This window comes from Bubalus bubalis, chromosome 20, assembly GCF_019923935.1.
Source record: "Bubalus bubalis isolate 160015118507 breed Murrah chromosome 20, NDDB_SH_1, whole genome shotgun sequence".
Taxonomy (NCBI): Eukaryota; Metazoa; Chordata; class Mammalia; order Artiodactyla; family Bovidae; genus Bubalus; species Bubalus bubalis.
The window spans coordinates 28,781,783-28,807,295 of NC_059176.1; the positions used below are offsets into that span (position 1 = coordinate 28,781,783).

The 25,513-nt window shown below is 39.7% G+C and overlaps 2 protein-coding genes across 6 annotated transcripts in view; one reads left to right on the forward strand and one right to left on the reverse strand.

Annotated features, from left to right (window-relative positions):
* AP4S1 (adaptor related protein complex 4 subunit sigma 1) overlaps positions 1–11,682 on the reverse strand; it is a 50,247-nt gene extending 38,565 nt beyond the window's left edge. Inside the window, exon 1 of one of the 2 annotated variants that reach the window (XM_025271515.3) lies at positions 11,435–11,682. The gene's annotated coding sequence lies outside the window, so the exon portion shown is untranslated. Of the gene's footprint in view, positions 1–11,348 lie in introns of both variants that reach the window. The other variant, XM_006056612.4, reaches the window with a different exon arrangement.
* The window catches only part of STRN3 (striatin 3), a 105,907-nt gene continuing 90,992 nt past the window's right edge, over positions 10,599–25,513 (forward strand). The window contains exon 1 of one of the 4 annotated variants that reach the window (XM_025271507.3): positions 10,599–11,222. In XM_025271507.3, the coding sequence (XP_025127292.1) occupies positions 10,941–11,222 (282 nt within the window). In that variant the 5' untranslated portion in view covers positions 10,599–10,940. The remainder of the gene's footprint in view (positions 11,223–25,513) is intronic. The other 3 variants (XM_025271508.3, XM_025271509.3, XM_025271510.3) reach the window with 3 other exon arrangements.

Here is a 25,513-nt window from a genome sequence, read left to right on the forward strand (position 1 = left end):
CCTCTCTCTATGGGATTTCCCAGGCAAGAATACTGAAGTGGGCCGCATTCCCTTTTCCAGGGGATCTTCCTGACCCAGGGATCATACCTACACCTCCTGCATTGCAGGCAGACTATCACTGAGCCACCAGGGAAGTTCCTCTTTTGCCAATGAGTTCAAGGAAAGGTCCCATCCAGGATCCTGGAGGCTCAGCAACATCCAGTGGAAGCTCTTTTATAGAAAGACAGACACCATACTGAGCAGAAACCGTTGGAGTAGAACACGATAATATGTTTCAAAAGACAGTTAGCTAACTCAGCTAACACTGACAATAGCTAGATCAGGCTGATCAAGTTTAGTACATTACAGTAGTAAAATTGAGACAACTGGGCGTTCTGTGCTGCCTGCTATGGTGCAACAGAAAGTACACTGCAGCCCCAGTAGAGAAGTACTTTCATCCCCAAATATTAAAACCTGAACCAAACCCAGTCTCTAGACCTAACTTCCAGCTTATGGACAATATGGAGGAGAAAGGAATATGCTAAATAATACAATAAAAATGCAATCAGCCAAATGTGGGAAATTCTACAGGATAAATAATCTCTTCAACAAATAAATGATACAATGATGTGGGGCTGAGAGGAAGACAAATCCAAAAAAAAAAAACCCTAAAGATACAGCAAATAAAGGAAATATGTAGGTTTTGTTTGGATCCTAGTTTGAAATCACCAACTTAAAAAAAAAATTTTTTTTTAAGATAATTGGGGAAAAAAAAAAGATAATTGGGGAAACTATGGACTAGGGATTAGACTGTATAATGGAATCACAATTTTATAGATGTGATAATGGTATTGTGGCATGTTGAAAAAAACAAAAGGTCCTAGTGTGTTAAAAATACTTGGATAAATATATGCCAATGAAATAAAATGATGCTTGGCATTTACTTTAAAACATTCCCAGGGCTGGGCATGGGAAGGAGTGTGAGGGAGGCCGTGAATTCCGTTTCAGGGTATCTCTGAGCTTGCTGAGTATACACCATTAGCAAGGCTTACCCTCTTGAGTTGAAAAAAATTTATGGACAAGAAGTTATCACTGAAATTAAATGGTGATGGACATGTCCAAGAAGTCTTCGGGGATTTGATTCCTATATGAATCATGCAATATATGCATGTGTGGAGATGGCAACTGGTAGGTGACAGAACAATAGTGGAATGGCAGTAATATAAGAAACTTGTCTCATCATTTTTAGAAACCTTGGAATGAGTATAATTCACATATATAACACTGTATAACGCTGTATAACACACACAGGTTGTGTCTATCAAGGAAATCAACTGCTTCCACATGTCCTATCTCTAAAGGGCTGGACTTACTACCATATAAAAATCAAGCAGTGTATATTTTCACAGTAAACTTTTTGTTAAACTTTTCTAATAGTCAAAAAAATTTCTCACTCAGAAAAAAAAAAGTGGAATAGGTGAAATAAAAATGGTAAAATATTGCTAATTGCTGAAAATGGCATTTTATTAGACTTTTTTCTATTTTTGCATGACTGAATCCAAAATTAAAAAGTTAAATAAAAAAGTCTACACACAATACAATTTATAATATCCAATTACTATATTGAAAGCTATAATACAACAGGAGGAATAGGAGTTATTTTAATATGCTCAAAGGAATTCTTGAATCTTTTTTTGTAGGATAATTGTCATGTACTTTAGTTTGGTCTATTAATAGACAAAACTAGAGGTTACCATCTTTTAAAATGTGTTGTTATAAAAAAAACAAGTTTCTGTGAATGTTCGCCAAATTTAAAATATTTTCCAAAGAAAACACTATCTTCAGCAGAGATTGCCGAGGCAAGGTGTCCGTGTCTGGTACTATTCTTCTGAACCTTCTCCCCGCTGCCGCCACAGGAGACACACCACATTTCCAAGACTGTTAAATTATTACTGAGGAAAGTTTTGGCAATGTCCCATTGTCACACTTTCCTGTCATCTGGTTCTCATGTTTACAGACCTGGTCTTTCATTTTAAGCCAACGTTCAGGAGGAACTGGGTTCTTGGCAATCCTTTTTTTTCCCTTCAGTTTTGACATCTCTATGAGTTAGCTATTATACAGTATTATCACAGCCTACTGCCTTCTGACTCATATTACCCGGGAGACAATTCAGGGATGAACCTGGATTGGAATTTTATATGGCATGCTGAATTTCCTCGTTTTGATGCCTATCTTTCTATAATCTGCAAAGATGCTTTGCCTTTTCTTTTCCACACAATACACTATTTGAATAGTTCAAGTATTGTGCATATATTTTTATACTTTTCCTAGCCACAGGCAGCAGCTTTAATGAGAAGTAGGTATCTGATCTTATGCAGGTTAAACCATGGTGCAGGTCAAAGCTGCCTTCTTTTCTGTTACTTCTGCACTGCAGTTTGCTCTTTTGGTTTTGGAACACATGTCAACTTTTTTCTCAAAGATCCTTCTCTAGGCTCTAATACTGGTTTGTTGTCTATATTTATAAATGTAAATACTATACAATTTTCCCAAGTTACTGAATCACCCCCAAACTACCTTAAAAGTGATTTCAAAAGTGCAAATAATTTCTGAGCCAGAGATAGTAAATATTGAATCCACTGACAAGACAGGAGGAGGCAGAATTGTGAAAGAAAATTTTATTTTTTGTTTTCAAATAAACATGTACACTCACTGATCTAAGAGTAGAAACACTTCCTATTCTACCAAGAGCTGTGGAAGTGACCCAGAACTCTTATTTCCGCTTTCTCTCTTCATGGAGATAAGAATATTGTCACAATCTTTTCAGATGATGGAAAAAGATGACTAGACCAGTGACTGTGAACCAGTCTGAGCTCTTTGTTAGACGGATGTCAGGTACATAGCCAGCAAGGCATGAAACTGGATGTTCAGGTCCGTAACTATAGGAGGTTATAAAGTTCTCCAAGTCAGGGTCAAAATACTTTGTACATCAGGTATTGCAGTAATTAGGGAGAAGGTATCTGAGTGTAGGCCACTCTGATTTTTTTAAAAGCCAGAATTCCTTAACATACTTTTGCTGATATATGCACATGAAATATTAATATGACAAGTCTCTTTTGGGTCAGATGTAATAAGCACACAGGTGTCTAAGATTAGCTAGTGGGGAAAAAAGACCCTTAAAATTCAAAATTGACTAAGGACATAAATAGGCAGCCATTCTTGAAAATCAGCAGCTGTATGCTGAAACTGGGAGAATCAATGGGAGTGGAGGAGGGATGATCAAGACTGACGAAATGATACAACATATAGCAAGTTTCAAAGGTTGATACTGAAGACAGGAAATGACTCAGCCACAGTTGAGGGAGGACATTCCAGTCAGGTGAGTTGTAGGTGAACTTGGAAAAGCTTATTACCTACAGAGGCCAAGATTCTAGGAGCTTGCTGCAGAGTGTCCACAGAAGCCATGTACACAAAGCACAATCAGATCAGATCAGATCAGATCAGTCGCTCAGTTGTGTCCGACTCTTTGCGACCCCATGAATTGCAGCACACCAGGCCTCCCTGTCCACCACCAACTCCCGGAGTTCACTGAGACTCACATCCTTCGAGTCAGTGATGCCATCCAGCCATCTCATCCTCTGTCGTCCCCTTCTCCTCCTGCCCCCAATCCCTCCCAGCATCAGAGTCTTTTCCAATGAGTCAACTCTTCGCATGAGGTGGCCAAAGGACTGGAGTTTCAGCTTTAGCATCATTCCTTCCAAAGAAATCCCAGGGCTGATCTCCTTCAGAATGGACTGGTTGGATCTCCTTGCAGTCCAAGGGACTCTCAAGAGTCTTCTCCAACACCACAGTTCAAAAGCATCAATTCTTCGGCGCTCAGCCTTCTTCACAGTCCAACTCTCACATCCATCCATGACCACAGGAAAAACCATAGCCTTGACTAGACGAACCTTTGTTGGCAAAGTAACATCTCTGCTTTTGAATATGCTATCTAGGTTGGTCATAACTTTCTTCCAAGGAGTAAGCGTCTTTTAATTTCATGGCTGCAGTCACCATCTGCAGTGATTTTGGAGCCCAGAAAAATAAAGTCTGACACTGTTTCCACTGTTTCCCCATCTATTTCCCATGAAGTGGTGGGACCGGATGCCATGATCTTCGTTTTCTGAATGTTGAGCGTTAAGCCAACTTTTTCACTCTCCACTGTCACTTTCATCAAGAGGCTTTTGAGTTCCTCTTCACTTTCTGCCCATAAGGGTGGTGTCATCTGCATATCTGAGGTTATTGATATTTCTCCCAGCAATCTTGATTCCAGTTTGTGTTTCTTCCAGTCCAGCGTTTCTCATGATGTACTCTGCATATAAGTTAAATAAACAGGGTGACAATAAACAGCCTTGACGAACTCCTTTTCCTATTTGGAACCAGTCTGTTGTTCCATGTCCAGTTCTAACTGTTGCTTCCGGACCTGCATACAGATTTCTCAAGAGGCAGATCAGGTTGTCTGGTATTCCCATCTCTTTCAGAATTTTCCACAGTTTCTTGTGATCCACACAGTCAAAGGCTTTGGCATAGTCAAGAAAGCAGAAATAGATGTTTTTCTGGAACTCTCTTGCTTTTTCCATGATCCAGCGGATGTTGGCAATTTGATCTCTGGTTCCTCTGCCTTTTCTAAAACCAGCTTGAACATCAGGAAGTTCACGGTTCACATAGTGCTGAAGCCTGGTTTGGAGAATTTTGAGCATTACTTAATGGTGTAAAATATATTTTCCCAAAAGAGGAGATGATTTTTGTGCCTTTTACTACTAGTACTCAGGACAGTTCTGGTCATTGAACCTCAAGAGACAATTGGTACAATGGTAGCAAAACTGATAAAAATGATTGAGGTGAAGAAAAAATATTTACATAAGTCCAGTCTGAATTTATGTTATTCATCAAACATTTATTGGGGATTTCACTGTGCCAGGTACTGAGGGTACCATTATCAACAACAGAGGCATAGAGGCATAGGTCCTGCCCCTCCAGGAGGTTACAATCTGCAGATAAATGACTATGATCTGGGAAGAATACGGTTTAGGACTGCATTTTGGACATTTATGAAACCATAGACAAAGTGAATATAGAGAAGTTCAACTGGAATTCTTCAAATAGAGAGCACAAGAGACAGTTTTAAGACAGATCTGGACCAGAATTTGAGGAAGTAAGAGAGCTTAGTGCTAAGTAATTTACCTAAAACTAGACTGGAAAGTCTGTGAAGGCAGAGATTATGTCTGTCTGATTCTCAGTCATCACCAAGGACTAACAAGAGTATCTGAAAAATAGCAGCCAATTCAGAAATTAAAAAAAAAATATATATATATATAAAAGTAAAGATTTATAGTACCTGGTATGTGCAGGTCTTCCTTTCACAGTGTTTAGTATGAGTGTTACTGAGGAATACATATATAGACAACTTAAATACCTCGTACACTAACAAATTGAAGGATAAAAACCATATGATTATCTCAATAGATGCAGAGAAAGCCTTTGGAAAAATTTAACACCCATTTATGATAAAAACTCCCCAGAAAGCAGGCATAGAAGGAACATACCTCAACATAATAAAAGCCATATGTGATAAACCCACAGCAAACATTATCCTCAACTGCGAAAAATTGAAAGCATTTCCCCCAAAGTCAGGAACAAGACAAGGGTTTGTTCTGACAAACAAGTTTGAACTGACAAACAAGACAAGGGTGCCCACTCTCACCACTACTATTCAACATAGTTTTGGAAGTTTTAGCCACAGCAATCAGAGAAGAAAAAGAATAAAAGGAATCCAGATAGGAAAAGAAGTAAAACTCTGTTTGCAGATGACATGATCCTCTACATAGAAAACCCTAAAGACACCACCAGAAAATTACTAGAGATAGTCAATGAATATGGTAAAGTTGCAGGATATAAAATTAATACAGAAATTCCTTGCATTCCTATACACTAACAATGGGAAAACAGAAATTAAGGAAACAATGCCATTCACCATTGCAATGAAAAGAATAAAATACTTAGGAATAAATCTACCTAAAGAAACAAAAGATCTATATATAGAAAACTATAAAACACTGATGAAAGAAATCAAAGATGACACAAATAGATGGAGAAATGTACCATGGTCATGGATTGGAAGAATCAATATAGTGAAAATGAGTATACTACCCAAAGCAATCTATAGATTTAATGCAATCCCGATCAAGCTACCAATGGTATTTTTCAGAGAACTAGAACAAATACCTTCACAATTTGTATGGAAATACAAACAACCTCAAATAGCCAAAGTAATCTTGAGAAAGAAGAATGGAACTGGAGGACTCAACCTGCCTGATTTCAGACTATACTACAAAGCTACAGTCATCAAGACAGTATGGTACTGGCACAAAGACAGAAATATAGATCAATGGAACAAACTAGAAAGCCCAGAGATAAATCCATGCACCTATGTACACCTTATCTTTGACAAAAGAGGCAAAAATATAAAATGGAGAAAAGACAATCTCTTTAACAAGTGGTGTTGGGAAAACTGGTCAACCATCTATAAAATAATAAAACTAGAACACTTTCTAACACAATACACAAAAATAAAAACTCAAAATGGATTAACAATTTAAATGCAAGACCAGAAACTATAAAACTCCTAGAGGAAAACATAGGCAAAACACTCTGTGACATAAATCACAGCAAGATCCTCTATGACCCATCTCCCAGAGTAATGGAAATAAAAGCAAAAATAAACAAATGGGATCTAATTAAACTTAAAAGCTTTTACACTTCGAAGGAAACTATAAGCAAAGTGAAAAGACAGCCTTCAGAGTGGGAGAAAACAAGAGCAAATGAAGCAACTGACAATTAATTTCAAAAATATACAAGCAGTTCATGCAACTCAATACCAGAAAAATAAACGACCTAATCAAAAAATGGGCCAAAGAACTAAACAGACATTTCTCCAACAAAGACATACAGATAGCTAACACATGAAAAGATGCTCAACATCACTCATTATCAGAGAAATGTAAATCAAAACCACTATGAGGTACCATCTCACACCAGTCAGAATGGCTGCTATCAAAAAGTCTACAAACAATAAAGGCTGGAGACGGTGTGGAGAAAAGGGAACCCTCTTACACTGTTGGTGGGAATGCAAACTAGTACAGCCACTATGGAGAACAGTGTGGAGATTCCTTAAAAAACTGGAAATAGAACTGCCATATGACCCAGTAATCCCACTGCTGGGCATATACACTGTGGAAACCAGAACTGAAAGAGACACATGTACCCCAAGGTTCATCAAAGCACTGTTTACAATAGCTAGGACATGGAAGCAACTTAGATGTCCATCGGCAGACGAATGGATAAGAAAGCTGTGGTACATATACACAATGGAATATTACTCAGCTATTTAAAAGAATGCATTTGAATCAGTTCTAATCAGGTGGATGAAACTGGAGCCTATTATACACAGTGAAGTAAAAAAGAAAAACATCAATACAGTATATTAATGCATATATATATGGAATTTAGAAAGATGGTAACGACGACCCTATATGCAAAACTGCAAAAGAGACACAGATACAAAGAACAGACTTTTGGACTCTGAGGGAAAAGGCGAGGGTGGGATGATTTGAGAGAATAGCATTGAAACATGTATATTATCATATGTAAAACATATGACCAGTCCAACTTCCATGCATGAAACAGGGCACTCAAAGCCAGTGCACTGGGACAACCCAGAGGAATGGGATGAGGAGGGAGATGGGAGGGATGTTCAGGATGGGGGACACGTGTACACCCACGGCTGATTCACGCCAATGTATAGTAAAAATCACCACAATATTGTAAAGTAATTAGCTTCCAATTAAAATAAATTAATTTAAAAAATAAATAAATAAATAAATGTAGTGAGTATTAGGAGTTCAGCATGGGATACTATTACTAAGATAGGGTCTCTAAATAATAAGCTTCTTGGAGGAGGAAATATTTGAGTTTTGAAGGAAGACAGGAAGGAAAGCCAGTTGGGTACAGCATGTATTAAATTCTTGGAAATGAAACAGCGTAATACATTTTCAGAACTCAAAATGGTGCAGTTCAGCTGGAGAGAAGAATGGGGTACCATGATGATGTGATGGTAGATTAGGCCATAAGATGGACTTTTAAACGCTATGCTAAAATTTGGGCTTTATTCTAAATTTGGTCATCATTAATACAGTGTAACCAGGGAATGACAGGATCAGACCTACCTTTTGAAGATCACTCAGACTTCAGTGGTAGTGGAAAGCGGGTAAAGAGTAGAGGTGGAAAGGTTTAAATTAAGACATGTATGAAGATAATGGGAGAGATATAAGATAATACTGAGAAAGGGATTGGAAGGTACTAGAATGAAGGACTGCCAGGCCTCAGGTTTGAATGCAGTGCCACTTAACAGGATGGGTAATAGAAGTAAGTTTGTTGTTCTGAAGGTGGGTGAGGAGGAAAAATATAAACCCAGTCTTTATTTGAGCTTGATGTACAATCAGGAAATGTTAGTGGGTATATTCCTCTTTTTTTGATGCCAATGTAAGAGAGGTCAGCCACATCTTCTCACAAATTCCTTTTGGTGTATAATAGGTCTTGAGGCAGTATAGTGTTTGTTAACTTTTTACCTGCTATGAGGCCCCTTGAAAAAGAACAAGATTGAATAAGCTAGTTGTATGTTAGTTGCTATAAAATGGAGAGATAGTTCTTAATGCTGTGATCTCAGACCTTATTTCATATATAAATAAAATATGGCAGCAAGGGTAAGAAGTCCAATCTGCTTTCCATTAAACAATAATAGCAGTAAAGCAGACATGACAAAACAAGATGTATCACTTTATCTCTGAATTACACTCTAAATGGTCGTGAAAATTTTATTGGTAGTAGAGAAGAAAAAAAAATAATGCAGTGAATTTTATATGCGATTTCCTGGCACAGCTGTAATTAATGAATCTTTTCTCTTAGGTTGTTAAATATTTTTGTCCTATTTTTTAACCAAATGATTATTAGCTACATTAACTTTTAGAAGCTTACTAGTTCATTAAGAATGTTTCCTGGCAACCTAAGCACACAAAAACACATATTATAGTACTTAAAAAGATTAACCTTGTCTTTTATGTGTATATTATATTCACTCAAACAACCAAGAAAAACATTTTTAGCCACTCATCTAGGATTTTGTCTTCACAATGCTCTTATTTTCTATTTCCATCAAAAGATTCTGCTATGAACTGTTTATAATAGCCTGGACATGGAAGCAACCTAGATGTCCATCAGCAGAGGAATGGATAAGAAAGCCCTGGTACATATACACAAGGGACTATTACTCAGCCATTAAAAAGAATACATTTGAATCAGTTCTAATGAGGTGGATGAAACTGGAGCCTATTATACAGAGTGAAGTAAGCCAGAAAGAAAAACACCAATACAGTATACTAACGCATATATATGGAATTTAGAAAGATGGCAACGACAACCCTATATGCAAGACAGCAAAAGAGACACAGATGTATAGAACAGTCTTTTGGACTCTGTGGGAGAAGGCGAGGGTGGGATGATTTGAGAGAATAGCACTGAAACATGTATATTATCATATGTGAAACAGATCACCAGTCCAGGTTCAATGCATGAGACAGGGTGCTTGGGGCTGGTGGACTGGGATGACCCAGAGGGATGGGATGGGGAGGGTGGTGGGAGGGGGGCTCAGGATGGGGAACATATGTACACCCATGGCTGATTCATGTCAATGTATGGCAAAACCACTACAATATTGTAAAGTAATTAGCCTCCAATTAAAATAAATAAATTATAAAAGAAGATTCTGCTATGTATGACAGTATTTGTGAGCCCATTCACTTCTAAAACGTCTGTTAATCAGCCTCCTTTAAGTTTTCTTTCTCCCTCTACCCATTATCAAGATCTAAAGTTTTTCACCTCCCCTTCTCCCAAGAGAAAAATGACTCCTGCTCCTCTCTCAAACGCCCCAAACACAACCCACCCCAGAATTGGAAACCAGGGAGGCAAAGTGGTACATGTTGCAACTTGCGACTGGGAGCACAGACTTTGGAACCAGAGCCCGGAGACAGGGAATCAATCTTCACTTCCTGGAGGATCTGGGCTATTTGTCAAAAGAGAACGTCCCCAAAGCCCCGGGAACTGACTGGTGCTAGGAAACCAGAGAAAAAGCGGGTGACAAGCAGAGAAAGAGGCCCGATCCTCTGGGACTGCCAGAAACACGCAAGGAATGCAAAAGAAACGTCAAGAATCCGGGACCGGCTGCGGCCGGCTAGAAGGACCACTCAGGTTAAAACCCAACTCCGAATGCAGGAGCGCCGCTGAGACTCTTGAGTGGGAAACGGCGCTGAGGGGGTTGACTGAGCGAGGGAAACCCACTCCTGGGAAGGCAGAAACCGACTCCCTCCCAAATGTCGGAGTCGGTGACCCACAATCCGGTCGCGGCCACCAGACACCTCCGCCGAGCCTGGGGGCTGGCCTAGGGGCGGGGCCAAGCTTTCTCCGCCTCTAACGGCAGGCCGACTGCGTTCTCAGTACGCCTGCGTAGGGTGAGGCCAGACTCTATTTGGCTAGTAGGCGAGCGGCGGCATCGGCGTTCTCTACCCAGCATGCCGCGCGGGAGCGGCGGCCCTACGTCTATCCCCTTCCCAACCCTGCCCCCGCTTCCCACTCCCGCCGCGGCCCCCCCTTCCCCTAAAGTGAGTGAGTGAGACGGGCAGATGGAGGAGGGACTGTAATGGCGGCGGCCGGCAGCTCCCTGCTCTGACCCACGGCAGGCATACAGCAACGACCCCCTCCCTGCCCCTCTCTCTGCCGGCCTCCGCCCCGCCGCTAGCGCGGGGCCACCCTCTCCGGCCCTTCCCCCAGCCGTCGGCGTCTCGCCCTGCGCCCCGGCCGGGGCCCCACACACAATGGACGAGCTCGCCGGAGGCGGTGGTGGCGGCCCGGCGATGGCGTCCCCTCCACGGCAGCAGCAAGGACCCGGGGGGAACATGAGCCTTTCGCCAGGGGGGAATGGAGCGGCGGGCGGCGGGGGTCCTCCGGCCGCCGAGGGAGCGGGTCCCGCGGCAGGCCCCGAGCTGTCCCGGCCGCAGCAATACACTATCCCAGGGATCCTGCACTACATCCAGCACGAGTGGGCTCGGTTCGAGATGGAGCGGGCGCACTGGGAGGTGGAGCGGGCCGAACTACAGGTACCTCGCTGGGGTCGGTATGCGGGACGGCTGCGGCGGCTGGGTTCCCGGCCGGGGGTGGGGGGGGTGGGGCCGGGACTCCCCTTATTCGGAACTCGAGGCCTTGGGAGACCGAGAGGAACCTACCTGTGCGGCTCGGGGGGCGATAGTCCTGGAGACGGCTCTTCCTAGAACCCCCCTCCCCCTTTCCCGCAGAAGCTTGTTACCCAGACCTCACTGGCTGCGCGGTGCGGGCTTCCTTGGAGCAGCCATTTTGGCTTTTAGTATGGCGTCTGCGGGGGCTCCTCCGGAGGCGTTCTGCGCGGGCCTCCGGGGTTTGGGGCCGAGTTCCTCTCTGTGGGAGAATCCGGCGTGGGGCTGTCGGGCACTGCGCTGGCTCCTGTTTGTGCCTCTTAAGATGGAGAGCCCTAGGAGAGGGACTGGGTTGGGGATTTTACCACCTTTTCCCGTATCACCCCCCTGTTTCCGATTTGGCATGACTGCCCCCCCTCCCCCGGAGTTGGGAGCCCTTACTCTTTGACAGCCACGCTTCTTTCCAGGGCTGCTGCCGCTCACAATGGCTTGCGGCTGACCAATGAAGTTTTCATTTCCTACCGCCAACTTTTAAGTACCTTTTTACCTGGGATGCTGCCTTATTCACTTCGATTCCCTTTGAGTTCGTCCTTAGTGACTGACTCATCAACGCTGCTCTGTACTTTTTCTTTTAAAGTACTCTTCACCAGGCCTTCCCCTCCTCAGTTCCCGTCTTTACACACGAAAAGCCAAACCAGACTATCTGTGCCGTCTTGAGGAAACGATTGAGAAAAGATTTAATGTTAGCTTGGAGTAAAACGTATTTGTTTGATATTACCAGCTCGCACAGGGGCAGCAGAGTTAAATATCGTTAGGAACCTTCATAATTGAGCCGGACTCGGTCTTAAGGTGAAACTTTTGAGATACTGGTTCACCTAACTTTTGGAAGATGTTGGTAGTTTAAGAGCTTATGTCTTGGATTTCAGAAGAGCTACATTTAAAAGGATTGTTCAGCTCTTTCGCATGTTTGTGTTTATTTTAAAATCACTTTCCAAGGCAAAGTTAGGCTTAGAAGGAAAAAAGCATGCATGTAAATAGTGCTGCACCTGTTCTTCAGACTGCTGTATATTTAGAGTGTATGTGGTATTTGTTCGCTGATACACATGTCATATTTGTCTGGGGTGAATGATTAGGGAAATGTAGTGTTGAAAGAAGATTGCATTAGCTTAAAAGGGTTGTCCTCAAACAAATACATACATCTTCAGTTTGATATTGAACCAGTCGACTTTTTGTCTCTACAAAATGGGGAAAGTCAAACTTTTAAAAAGTAAAAAAGCAGATATTTTGACACTTTATCAAAAAGTGAATTCACTTTATCAGGTTGGCCGTTCAGAGTTTTAGTGCTTTGATGTACTATTGGGCTTTTAAAAATATAACATGTCAAGTGTTGTTTCTTTTGTGTGTGCTCTGCTTTAAAATATCTGGGACATACAAAGTTCTCTTGATGAACAACTTTCTATTACACCATGTGCAAACAATATTCAGTGTGAGGCATTTATTTTTGAAAACTGCATTTACAAATGCACTGAAGCCTAGGCTCACTAAATAATACTTCACCAGTCCCTAATACAGTGTTTATAACCTTTGTACTGTTGTGGAAAAGCTTTAATTTAAACACTTTCTAAGTTAGTAAATGCATTAGTCATTGGTAAGCTTCACAAAATGTCTTACTTGTGTCTGAATTAGTCAAATCTATGCAACTTGAGATCTATATTGTTTACCTTAGCTTTTGGTTTGCCTTCTAATTCTCCTCTTGACAGAATTCTTTTAAGGAAAATTTGTTTTGCTTGCTTGCTTTCAGCCTATCTACTGTTGTTGGCACATTAGTTCAGATATAGCCATTTTAAACTTTTTGTTTACTTACTTTGAAGAAGTTCTTCGGTGTTTATCTAGACTCTTGATTCCCCCCCCCCCCCAGAAATTTTTATTATTTCACACTGATTCTTTTGGAACAAAATGTTCATGATTGTGTGTTTTTGTTTATATATTTCTCTTTTATTGGGCTACTTAGTTAATTTAGAATATTGAATTTGTTTTACATGTCTAAAGTCTTTAGTAAGAATGCTTGTGAGATGTCCATTTTAAAACGTATGAAAAATGTATTGGGAGAGTTTACGTGAAGCATGAATAGATTTAAACTGTAAACTTAGACTTAATTTAAGAAAGATAACATAGAAATAAGATAACTTGCATATCATTTGGTATACAGCCTTGAATATACTGTTCATCTATACATAAAGTGTTTAGTACTAAAACTATTCAATAATGACTACCAAGAGACTAAGGTATACCTCCTTTTGATGTAAATTTTCAATGTGGATTTTATTTTTCCTGGCTTTGGAAAGGTTTTTAAACTAAAACTTTGCAGTCTGGTTCTCTTTTCTGTAAAAGGAACTTTGGATAAAGTTCCTTCTTAGAAGATTGGAACTAAAGCAAAGAATGTCTTAAAACTCTTATTTTTGTGACGTTCCTTACCTGGGACTCAGGTAAAAGCTTTGTTATGTTAATAAGGCTCCAGGACAGTGATTTCTAAGTGAGAGTGCTACTGACAATCACTGGTAATCCCCTCTGCCCCAACCCCCCTAATATGCAGGCCTCTGTTTCATCTTCCAGAGATTTGGATTGAATTGGCCTAGGAATTGGAAAAAAATGGACTGTTTTTAGGATTCAGCCAGTTCATATTATATAGAATGGAACTGCCCTTTCATCAGTATTTTAAACTGATGAGGTTGATACCATTCCTGTTTTACAGATTAGGAGACACACTTCAACAATGTAAGTAACTGTTTGCTAGCTGTAAGTATTGCAGCCCAGATTTGAATCTGGGTTCATCTGAATCCAAAGCCTTTGGTCTTCTCACCACTCTTGAAACCGCTCTTATTGTCTTGGTATTTTTTGTAGAAATAGAATCTGACTTACAGTTTATTATAGAGACGTGGGTTCAATCCCTGGGTGGGGAAGATCATCTGGAGAAGGAAATAGCAACTTATTTCAGTATTCTTGCCTGGGAAATCCCATGGACAGAGGAGCCTAGTGGGAAACTGTCCACGGGGTTACAAAGAGTCACACGTGACTTAGCAACTAAACAACAACATACAGCACCACTGCAGTCTGTTTCAAGAGTTTTATTAAGCCCCCATGACATGGGTAGGTCTAGTTATGACACAAGTGATAGGTAGAAGATATAGTCCTGGTATTTGTATTCTAAAATTACTAATTCTCCAGCAAATGTAAACTTTTAGCGTTTGTGTTTGCATACTCTGGCATACAGATTTGTCATAACTAGACAGATATTGCCACTTAAAGATCTTAATAGGAGATATTTCTCTCGGACATAACTTGATTTCTTCCTCTTGAATTGGGGGCAGTAGGTGTTTCTCTTCTAATCTATTATTGTCAGAGTTTCCTTTGGATAGTCTAGAATAATGATTTGCAAATCCTGTTCCTTTTTCATTACAAAATTTTTGTGAATCTACTATGAAATTACAAAAAAAATAACAATATAGAGATTTTTCATTAAAGTACTCCTTTTATTGAGAGTTTCAGCCTTCATAAAGTCTTGTTGTTATGCACTTTTTCTATTTCAAATGATGGTGACAGTAAAACAAAAATTATTTGGTAGAATTAAAAGTCCATAATCTTATGTCATATTCTCCCTGTTTTTTAAGTCTTGGAAACAAAAAGTCTGGGGACCATTAATATATAATTCTTTTCTCTATTTACTTTTTAATCCTGTGTAATCTTTTTGCTCTATTGTCTCATTACTCCCGACTGAGCTTAATAGGACACTTTTTTCTGTCGGTGGTTGACCTTCAAATTGCCAAATCTTGCTGCCTTCTTACAGATCATAAGTACTTAACCAGCACTTTCTGCTGTTGACGGGTCTTCCTCAAAATCCTTTTCTTTGGCCACTACTCTGTAATCCCTTATTTTCCTTTTGATCTACTTATCATCTTTCTTCATATGTTTCTTCTACTTTGGTTTCAGTTATTGTTACCTGGGTTTCTGGTTCTTTTTACAGAAATACAGAGTGGGTTTTTTTTTGTTTGTTTGTTTGTTTGCTTGTTTGCTTTTGCTAAGTGTTATTCCAGTGCTTTAGTATTTAGTCCTTAAATCCTAAAAACCCAATGAGTTGGGTACAGTTGGTTTCTCTTGTTATTTTGTTTAGTTTGACGCTAGGCTTTTGGGCCCAGAGGTTAAGTAATCTAAGAGTAGCAGAGCTGGAATTTAAACCTAGGCAGGCTGCCTCTGGAAGCCATGTTGTTAGTTACTACTGTATCTTTGACTTTCAGATATCTCAGAAATATTTCTAACTTTCTGTGTAAATTGTCTGCTTCAGATTCAATACATCCATTATTTATTTCATCTCAAATGCCTGCCTCTTCCCCCCCACCGAGGCGCACTTAACTTGATCATTCTCCTTTATTCCCTGTTTTTGTTAATGTTTATTATCATCCTTCCCATTGGTAGATGCTAAAGAGATCAGTAGGTTCTTCTAAAAATGTTGAGTCTTTGGGTTTATTGATTCTAGTATGACTATTCAGTGAATATATTTGAGTGTTACTTTGTGCTATGTACTGGATATATAATGATGTATGAAGCAAGGAACTTGCTGCTGTTGGAGATTGTACTCTAGATATAATAAAATGTGATAAATCAGAAATTAACAGGATGTTGAGAAAATAAATATAATGGGAAACCGTTGTAGATAGTGAGCTTTCACTAAGCAATTATTGAGCAGTTTTTATATGCCAAGAATTATTTTAAGTTAATACATAGGTTGTTGTTTGTTTTCAGTCACTAAGTTGTGTCCAACTCTGCAACCCCATGAACTGCAGCATGCCAGGCTTCCGTGTCCTTCACTATCTCCCAAGGTTTGCTCAAACTCATGTCCATTGAGTCAGTGATGCCATCCAGCCATTTCATCCTCTGTTACCCGCTTCTCCTCTTGCCCTCAGTCTTTCCCAGTATTAGGGTTTTTCCAGTGAGTCAGCTGTTTGTATTAGGTGGCTGAAGTATCGGAGCTTCAGCGTTAGTCCTTACGGTGAATATTCAGGGTTGATTTCCTTTAAGATTGACTGGTTTGATCTCCTTGCTGTCCAAGGGACTCCCAAGTTTTCTCCGGCACCACAGTTGGAAAGCATTAATTCTTCAGTGCTCAGCCTTCTTTATGGCCCAACTCTCACATCCATACATGACTACTGGAAAAACCATAGCTTTCACTATATGGACCTCTTGGCAGAGTGATATCTCTGCTTTTTAATACTCAGTCTAGGTTTGTCATAGGTTTTCTTCCAAGGAGCAAGTGTCTTTTAATTTTGTGGCTGCAGTCACTGTCCATGTTGATTTTGGAGCCCAGTAATATGAAATTTGTCACTGTTTCCAATTTTTCCCCATCTATTTGCTGTGAAATGATATGACCAGATACCGTGATCTTCATTTTTTGAATGTTGAGTTTTAAGCCAACTTTTTCACTTTCATTAAGAGACTCTTTAGTTCTTCACTTTCTGCCATTAAAGTGATATCATCTGTATATCTGAGATTGTTGATATTTTTCCCAACAATCTTGATTCCAGCTTGTGAGTCATCCAGCCCAGCATTTCGTGTGATGTACCCATAACTCATTTAATTTTTGTGAAGCCTCTATGGGGATATGGATACTTTTAGATCTCAAGTATGAGTATTCCAGAGGAAAACAACAGCATTAGAAGAAGTTCTGAAGCAGGAAAGATCTTCACTGGACGTGTGAACTTTACTATAGTGATTCAAGGGACTATTTAATATAGATAGTCTCAGTAGCCTAATACATGTATTTTAATTTAGTGATTGTTAATTTTTTGGAAATAGTCTTCTTTGCATATAGACTGAAAGCTTTGGAGCTTTTTCTAGTTAAAAAACAAATTTTTTTGGCTTTTAATATCTTTGAAGCCTAGCTACTGACCTGAGGAAATAACCCTGATTTAATCCGTGCTTATAATTCCTTTACTACCATTGTTTTAGTTCAGAATGTTCCTTCTGCGTGATTTCTCTGGAGAAATCTAGCACTTTTCCTCCATATATGCTCCTCTCTTAAAGAGTTTATCCTTTATATTGTAAGTATGATTGGATTATATATACTCTTGCTTTAATTTTTAAAGATGATGGAGAGTTTTAAACAAATTCAAAAATAACAGTTATCAGGACTTCCCTAGTGGTGCAGTGGATAAGACTCTGCCTGCCAATGCAGCGAACGTGGGTTCAGTCCCTGGTCTGGGAAGATTAAGCCATGCTGCAGAGCAGTTGAGCCTGTGCACCACAACTACTGAAGCCCTCGCTCCTAGAGACCGTGCTCTGGAACAAGAGAAACCACCGCAGTGAGAAGCCCAGAAGCTGGCAACGAAGAGGTGCCCCCGTTCACCACTAGAGAAAGCCATAGCAAAGCAGTGAAGACCCAGCATAGTGAAAAATAAATACCAAAAAACATATATATAGTTATCTGTGACCACCCATAAACTTGTCACTCATCACTCAGTAACAACTCATGACTAGTCTTATTTTACTTATACTTCTGTCCACTACCCTGTCCCAAATTATTTGGAAGCAAATCCCAGAAACATGCAATTTCATCCGTGCATATTTCAGTATATATCTACAAGATAAGGACTTTAAAAGAGAATTGTAGTTGCATCACCAAATTATTAATAAAAATGAGTAATTTCTTAATATTATCAAATACCTGCTGTTTGAATACTAGTTTTAACACTTGTCTTTGAACAGTTTGTTTGAATCAGGATCCAAATAACACATTGTGATTGGAACCACCCCCTCCATCTTTCTTCCTTTTCCTTGCTACTTTCTGTTGAAGAAATCAGTCTTTGGTCCTGTAAAGATTCCCAGAGTCTGTGTTTTGCTGCATGCTTCCCTAATACAGTTTAACACATTCCATTGTCCTGTTTGTTTTCCCCTGTAATTTAGTTAGTTGGATATAGGGGCTTGATCCAAACTGGCTTATTTTCTTCTTCTTTGGTGGGGTCTTAGAGGATGAGAATATGTCACAGCTGGTGATGAGGTCTTCTGTCAGTAAAGCACAAAACATCTTTCCTGATGTTAGCTCTTGATGCTAAGTAACTTGGTAACGTTCATCCATTAGGGCCACCCTAAGTTCTTAAAAAACGAAATTGCGATATAATTCACACTTGTCCCGCAGTATCTATGAAGTGAGTGGTTCCAGGACTCCCACACCCACCTTGCCCCTCTATCTCTGGATTCTGAAGTCCTTTATAAAAAATAGTATATTTGTATATTCTTCCTATAACTTTAAATTACTTCTAAATTACTTAGAATACCTAATACAATGTAAGTAGTTGTAAATACAATGTAAATAGTTGCCTGAAGTTGCAAATTGAATAAGTTTTGATTTTTGGAACTTTCTGAAGTTTTTTTTTTTCTGAGTATATTCCATGCACAGTTGGTTGAATCGACTGGATGCAGAACCTGTGGATACAGAAGATTGACTACATTTCTGTGGTTTTTAGTATATGACTATGTTGTGTCTTCATCATCACTCTGTAACCTCAAAACATTTTTATCACATGCAAATGAATGCAGTTTAGCAGTTAGTCCCTATTAGCAATTAGTCCCAATTTCCCCTTTCCATTGGCAATCACTAATTTCTGTCTCTATAAGAATGATTTTTATATCTCAAGGATTTGCCTATTCTGGACACTGTATATAAAAGGAATCACAGTATATAGCTTGTGAATAGATTCTTTCACTTCAGGAAATGTTTTCAAGATTCAACCACGTGTAGCAGATAACAGTACAGTATTTCTTATTATGGCTGAATAATATTCTATTGTATGGATATACTACATTGTGTCTGTCAGTTGGTGGATATTTGAGTGTTTCTGTTACACTTTTTACTAACATATATGCACAAGTTTTTGTGTGAATATATGTTTTCAGTCCTCCTATTATATACCTAGGAATGGAATTGCTAGGTCATGTTCAACTTTTTTGAGGAACCTGCCAAAATGTTTTCCAATGTGACTGCCTCATTTGCTTGCCTACCAGCAATGCACGAGGATTCCAGGGCCTCTGTTACTTTTTTTCAACTTTGAAATGTATTTTTCTTATTAAAAAAGCATTTAAAAAAAAATGCCTTTTAATTGTTTTTTTTTTCTTTTTTTTTTTTGCAAGTTGTGTTTTCTTTCTCTCTCATAGTTTAGTTTTTAGATCAATTTTGTTTAGACTTTTTGTTTTGTTTTGTTTTTTTGTTTAGACTTTAGTTTTTAGGGCAATTTTGGCTTTATAGCAAAATTTAGCTGAAAGTACAGTTTCCATATAACACCTTGCCCATCAAAACCTCCCCTAACATTAGAAGCTTTACTGGTGTGGTACATTTGTTAAAATTGATGAACCCAACAGTATCAACTAAAGTCCGTAGTTTACATTAGGGTTCACTTTCTGTCCTGTGTATTCTTCGGGATTTGACAAATATATAATCCCATGCATCCATTTTTATGGTAAACAGTGATTTTTCACTGCCCTAGAAAAGGCAGAGGAATCAGAGATCAAATTGCCAACATCCGCTGGATCATGGAAAAAGCAAGAGAGTTCCAGAAAAACATCTATTTCTGCTTTCTTGACTATGCCAAAGCCTTTGACTGTGTGCATCACAATGAACTGTGGAAAATTCTGAAAGAGATGGGAATACCAGACCACCTGATCTGCCTCTTGAGAAATCTGTATGCAGGTCAGGAAGCAACAGTTAGAACTGGACATGGAACCACAGACTGGTTCCAAATAGGAAAAGGAGTATGTCAAGGCTGTATATTGTCACCCAGTTTATTTAACTTACATGCAGAGTACATCATGAGAAACGCTGGACTGGAAGAAACACAAGCTGGAATCAAGATTGCCGGGAGAAATATCAATAACCTCAGATATGCAGATGACACTACCCTTATGGCAGAAAGTGAAGAAGAACTCAAAAGCCTCTTGATGAAAGTGAAAGTGGAGAGTGAAAAAGTTGGCTTAAAGCTCAACATTCAGAAAACGAAGATCATGGCATCCGGTCCCATCACTTCATGGGAAATAGATGGGGAAACAGTGTCAGACTTTATTTTTTTAGGCTCCAGAATCACTGCAGATGGTGATTGCAGCCATGAAATTAAAAGACGCTTACCCTTGGAAGGAAAGTTATGTCCAACCTAGATAGCATATTCAAAAGCAGAGACATCACTTTGCCAACAAAGGTCCGTCTAGTCAAGGCTATGGTTTTTCCTGTGGTCATATATGGATGTGCGAGTTGGACTGTGAAGAAAGCTGAGCGCGAAAGAACTGATGCTTTTGAACTGTGGTGTTGGAGAAGACTCTTGAGAGTCCCTTGGACTGCGAGGAGATCCAACCAGTCCGTTCTGAAGGAGATCAGCCCTGGGATTTCTTTGCAGGGAATGATGTTGTAGCTGAAACTCCAGTACTTTGGCCACCTCATGCATAGAGTTGACTCATTGGAAAAGACTCTGATGCTGGGAGGGACTGGGGGCAGGAGGAGAAGGGGACGACAGAGGATGAGATGGCTGGATGGCATCACTGACTTGATGGACGTGAGTCTGAGTGAACTCCGGGAGTTGGTGATGGACAGGGAGGCCTGGCGTGCTGCGATTCATGGGGTCATGAAGAGTCGGATGCGACTGAGCTGAGCTGAGCTGAAAAATCCCTTATGGTCCATCTATTCCTTCCTCCCTAACCCAAATGCATGACAAATACTGCTCTTTTTATTGTTGTTTTGTTGTTTGGTTTTAGTTGCACCAACCAAAACCACAGTTGTGACTTGCAACTCCCAGTTCCCCAAACAGGGATCGAACCTGTGCCCCCCTGCAGTAGAAGGGTGGAGTGTCAACGGCTGAACTGCCAGGGAAATCACAACTAGTGCTCTATTTAACTGTCTTCCATACTTTTGCTTTTTCCAAAAGATCACATAATCAGAATCATACAGTATGTAGTTTTTTCACATGGACTTCTTTGACTTGGTGGTGTGCATTTAAGGTTCCTCCTTAATTGTTTTTTTGTGGCCTGATCTTTTTAGTCCTGAATTGATATTTCATTGTACATTTGTACCACAGATTATCTGTCTCCTCACCTTATTGAAGGACCTCTTCGTTGCTTCTAAGTTTTGGCAATTATGAGTAATTGCACATCAACATTTACTCGTAATTTAGGTACATAGCAAGGAGCTTGATTGCTCCAGTGTATGGTAAGAGTATGTTTAGTTTTTTAAGAAACTGCCAAACAGTTTTCCAAAGTGGCTGTACCTATTTTGTATATCAGCCATCACTGAGGGACAGTTTTTGTTGCTCCGTATTTCGTCAGCATTTGATGTCAGTATTTTGAATTTTAGCTATTCTAATAGGTGTGTAGTGATACCTTGTTTTAACTTTGAAATTCCCCTAATGACATATGGTGTTGAGCACCTAATTTGCCATCTGTGTGTCGTCTTTGGTGAGGTATCTGTTCAGAGCTTTTGCCTTTTTAAAAATTGAATTGTCTGTATCGCCTCTTGACATTCACGGGATGGAATGGTGTTGGGCATTGTTTCCAGTCATTGATGAGTAATTGTTCAGTAAGTGGTAGTCATTACTTATAACACCTATTAATCTTAAAAGGTGCTTTAATGACATAATTTAAAGGAACAAGTAATTATAATATCACCTTCCCTTTACTTCTTCCAGTGAAGCTACCAAAGGCAATGATTAAATTTATTTTATCTGAAGATAAAATAGTAGTCTCTAATTGTAAGTGAGTAAGATCTGTGGTGTTTCCAATACCTAGTTAATAATCATGATACAGATTCTCACAGTTGTTAACTGGTCATTGTGATTCAGTAGTCTGGAGGTGGAATCTGTGTTTTTAAAACGTATAGCTGGTGATTCTGATACTCAGCCAGATCTGAGAACCTGCAAGATAAAAGTCACTTAAGGATTTTGGTAGAACCCAGTTCTCTAACCTTTTTCCCTGTTAGATTAACATTGGTTCTACTGATAGGTTAAGCGAGCAGTATATCACCGCTTCTCTGCACTCACAGTGGCTTGCACTGTGTATGTTTACATTATTGTGCTTTTCTTTTTTTTGTTTTCACTTCCTGCTTTCTAGTACATTGAAACTACTTGTTAACAAGAACTTACTGGATTTTGAGTATGCTGCAAATTTTTGTTGGATTGATTTGAAACACTATGGTTTTGATTACATAGATGAAAGCAGTATGTGTCCATAAAAAGAACTGTTTAAGAATAACACTCGTTAATGTTTTTTAAACTATTTATTTATTTTTATTTGGCTGCACCAAGTCTTAGTTGTGAGCTGTGGGCTGCAAACTCTTAGTTTCAGCACATGGAATCTGGTTCCCTGACAGAGATAGAACTTGGGCTCTCTGCATTGGGAGGATGGAGTCTTAGCCACAGGACCACCAGGAAGTCCCACACCTGTTAACATTTAACGAGTGTCTTCTGTACGTTGGGAATCATTCTAATTTTTATGCCCTCCCTAAGTCATAGGTAACAAGTATTTCTGTTTTAGAAGGAAAAATGGGCAAGAGTTTAAATGACTGGTTCAACATAAAACAGTAAACAGGTAATGAATCCAGGTGCTGCTGAGTTGCTTTTGACCAGTATGTTTGCCATCTTAAGGTAATTCTGGGACTACCTCAGTAGTAAAGAATTGTAAACAAATGACTAAATGAATAGGCTCAGTGTCACAAGATTTAAAAGGCTGTATGTAACTGAGCAATTATAAATGTGTAGTGAAATTTTGGATCATCTTTAGATAGACTTTGTAAAAGTTTTTAAAAACGTTTCAGACTCTTTATTTTTTGAATAGTTAATACATGGTTCAGAATTAAATCTGTGTGTACCATGAGCCTGTCCACCCTTAGTTCTGCATTAGTAACCACTTTCATTAGTACTAGATGTATCCTTCCAGTGTATTTTTTCTCTTAAAAAATATTTTTATTTATTATTTTTGGCTGTGCTGGGTCTTTGTTGCTGTGAGGGCTTTCTCGAGTTGTGGTGAGTGGGGGCTACTCTTCCATGTGGTACGCAGACTTCTTATTGCAGTGGCTTCTCTTGTTGCAGAGCACAGGTTCTAGGCACATGGGCTTCAGTAGTCACTGCTCCTGGTCTCAGTAGTTGTAGCTTGTGGGCTCTGGATGGTGGACTCGGTCGTGTTGAAAAGGCTTCGTTGCTCCACAGCATGTGGACTCTTCCCAGATCAGGAATCGAACTCGTGTCTCCTGCATTGGCAGGCGAATTCTTAACCACTAGCCCACCAGGGAAGTCCCGCCTCCAGTTTCTGTGTCAGATAGATGTGAACAGATAGGTATACTGATTTTCTTCTCTTTCTGATACAACAGTTCATAAACTATATACCTATTTTTCACTTTGCATTTTCATTTAACGTTTCTTGGAATTTGAAGTCTGTTACTGGTGGGCTGACATCTATGGGGTCGCACAGAGTTGGACATGATTGAAGCGACTTAGCAGCAGCAGCAGCAGTGGAGAATATTCTTGATTTTTTGTTTTGTTTTGTTTTAATAGCAGCTGCATAGTAGTCTACTTTGTGTACATGCCATAGTTGATTGAACTACCCCACTATTGTTGAATGGTTGTGTTGAAGTTTCAGAAAACATTTGTATCTGGTTGTTGTTGTTTTAGTATTTATTTATTTATTTGGCTGTGCTGGGTCTTAGTTGCGTTGTGTGGGATCTAGTTCCCTAAGGATTGAACCCTGTCCCCCAGGCCACCAGGGAAGTCCCTGCACTGTGTTCTTAAATGTGTGAGCAACCAGCCTTCTGCCTCAAAATAAACTCAATTATATTGCTTTTTTGTTTTGTAATAGTTAAACTAAATTTTGTATGATGCTTTGTTGGCTTGCATTTAAGTCTGAATTTTAAGTTAGGAATCACAAATGTTTTAGCTTTGAAAGCCATTAATTAACCAGTTCTATTTAAGCTGTAAGTCTGTTACTGAAGTCCTGAGGAAATAAGGAGTGAGAAAGACAAAACAAAGAAAGATGAAATAGGAAAAAAGGGGGTGGGTGGATGAGAAGAGGAATAAACACAGTGATAGAGAACAATGGATGGGTGTGTATAACATGCCACCAACAGTTGTCTCAGACGGTAAAACTATTTCAGTTCAGTTGCTCAGTCGTGTCCGACTCTTGGCGACCACATGAATCGCAGCATGCTAGGCCTCCCTGTCCATCACCAACTCCCGGAGTTCACTCAAACTCATGTCCATCAAGTCGGTGATGCCATCCAGCCGTCTCATCCTGTCGTCCCCTTCTCCTCTTGCCCCCAATCCCTGCCAGCATCAGAGTCTTTTCCAATGAGTCAACTCTTCGCATGAGGTGGCCAAAGTACTGGAGTTTCAGCTTTAACATCATTCCTTCCAAAGAACACCCAGGACCAATCTCCTTTAGAATGGATTGTTTGGATCTCCTTGCAGTCCAAGGGACTCCCGAGAGTCTTCTCCAACACCACAGTTGAAAAGCATCAATTCTTCGGCTCTCAGCTTTCTTCACAGTCCAACTCTCACATCCATACATGACCACTGGAAAAACCATAGCCTTGACTAGACGGACCTTTGTTGGCAAAGTAATGTCTCTGCTTTTGAATATGCTATCTAGGTTGGTCATAACTTTCCTTCCAAGGAGTAAGCGTCTTTTAATTTCATGGCTGCAGTCACCATCTGTAGTGATTTTGGAGCCCCAAAAAATAAAGTCTGACACTGTTTCCCCATCTGTTTTCCATGAAGTGATGGGACCGGATGCCATGATCTTCGTTTTCTGAATGTTGAGCTTTAAGCCAACTTTTTCACTCGCCTCTTCTGCTTTCATCAAGAGGCTTTTGAGTTCCTCTTCACTTTCTTCCATAAGGGTGGTGTCATCTGCATATCTGAGGTTATTGATATTTCTCCCATGGCCTAAATTAACCTTTGTTGGTTTTTCCCCCCAGAGTTTTAAAAAGTAGACCAGACTTTCATAAGCTTATATTAAAAAAGAGAGGGTGGGGTGCATTTGAGATTCTAAAAAGTATATAATTACACATCTTTATACTTTGCATATATCAGCATACCCTGGTTATTTTGTTCTTAATATTTACTGTAACTTGTAATTCTAAAAATACTCCCCTCCCTCTTTAAGACTGATTGTAAACTTTTTGAAAGGAGGGCTGTTATCTTTTT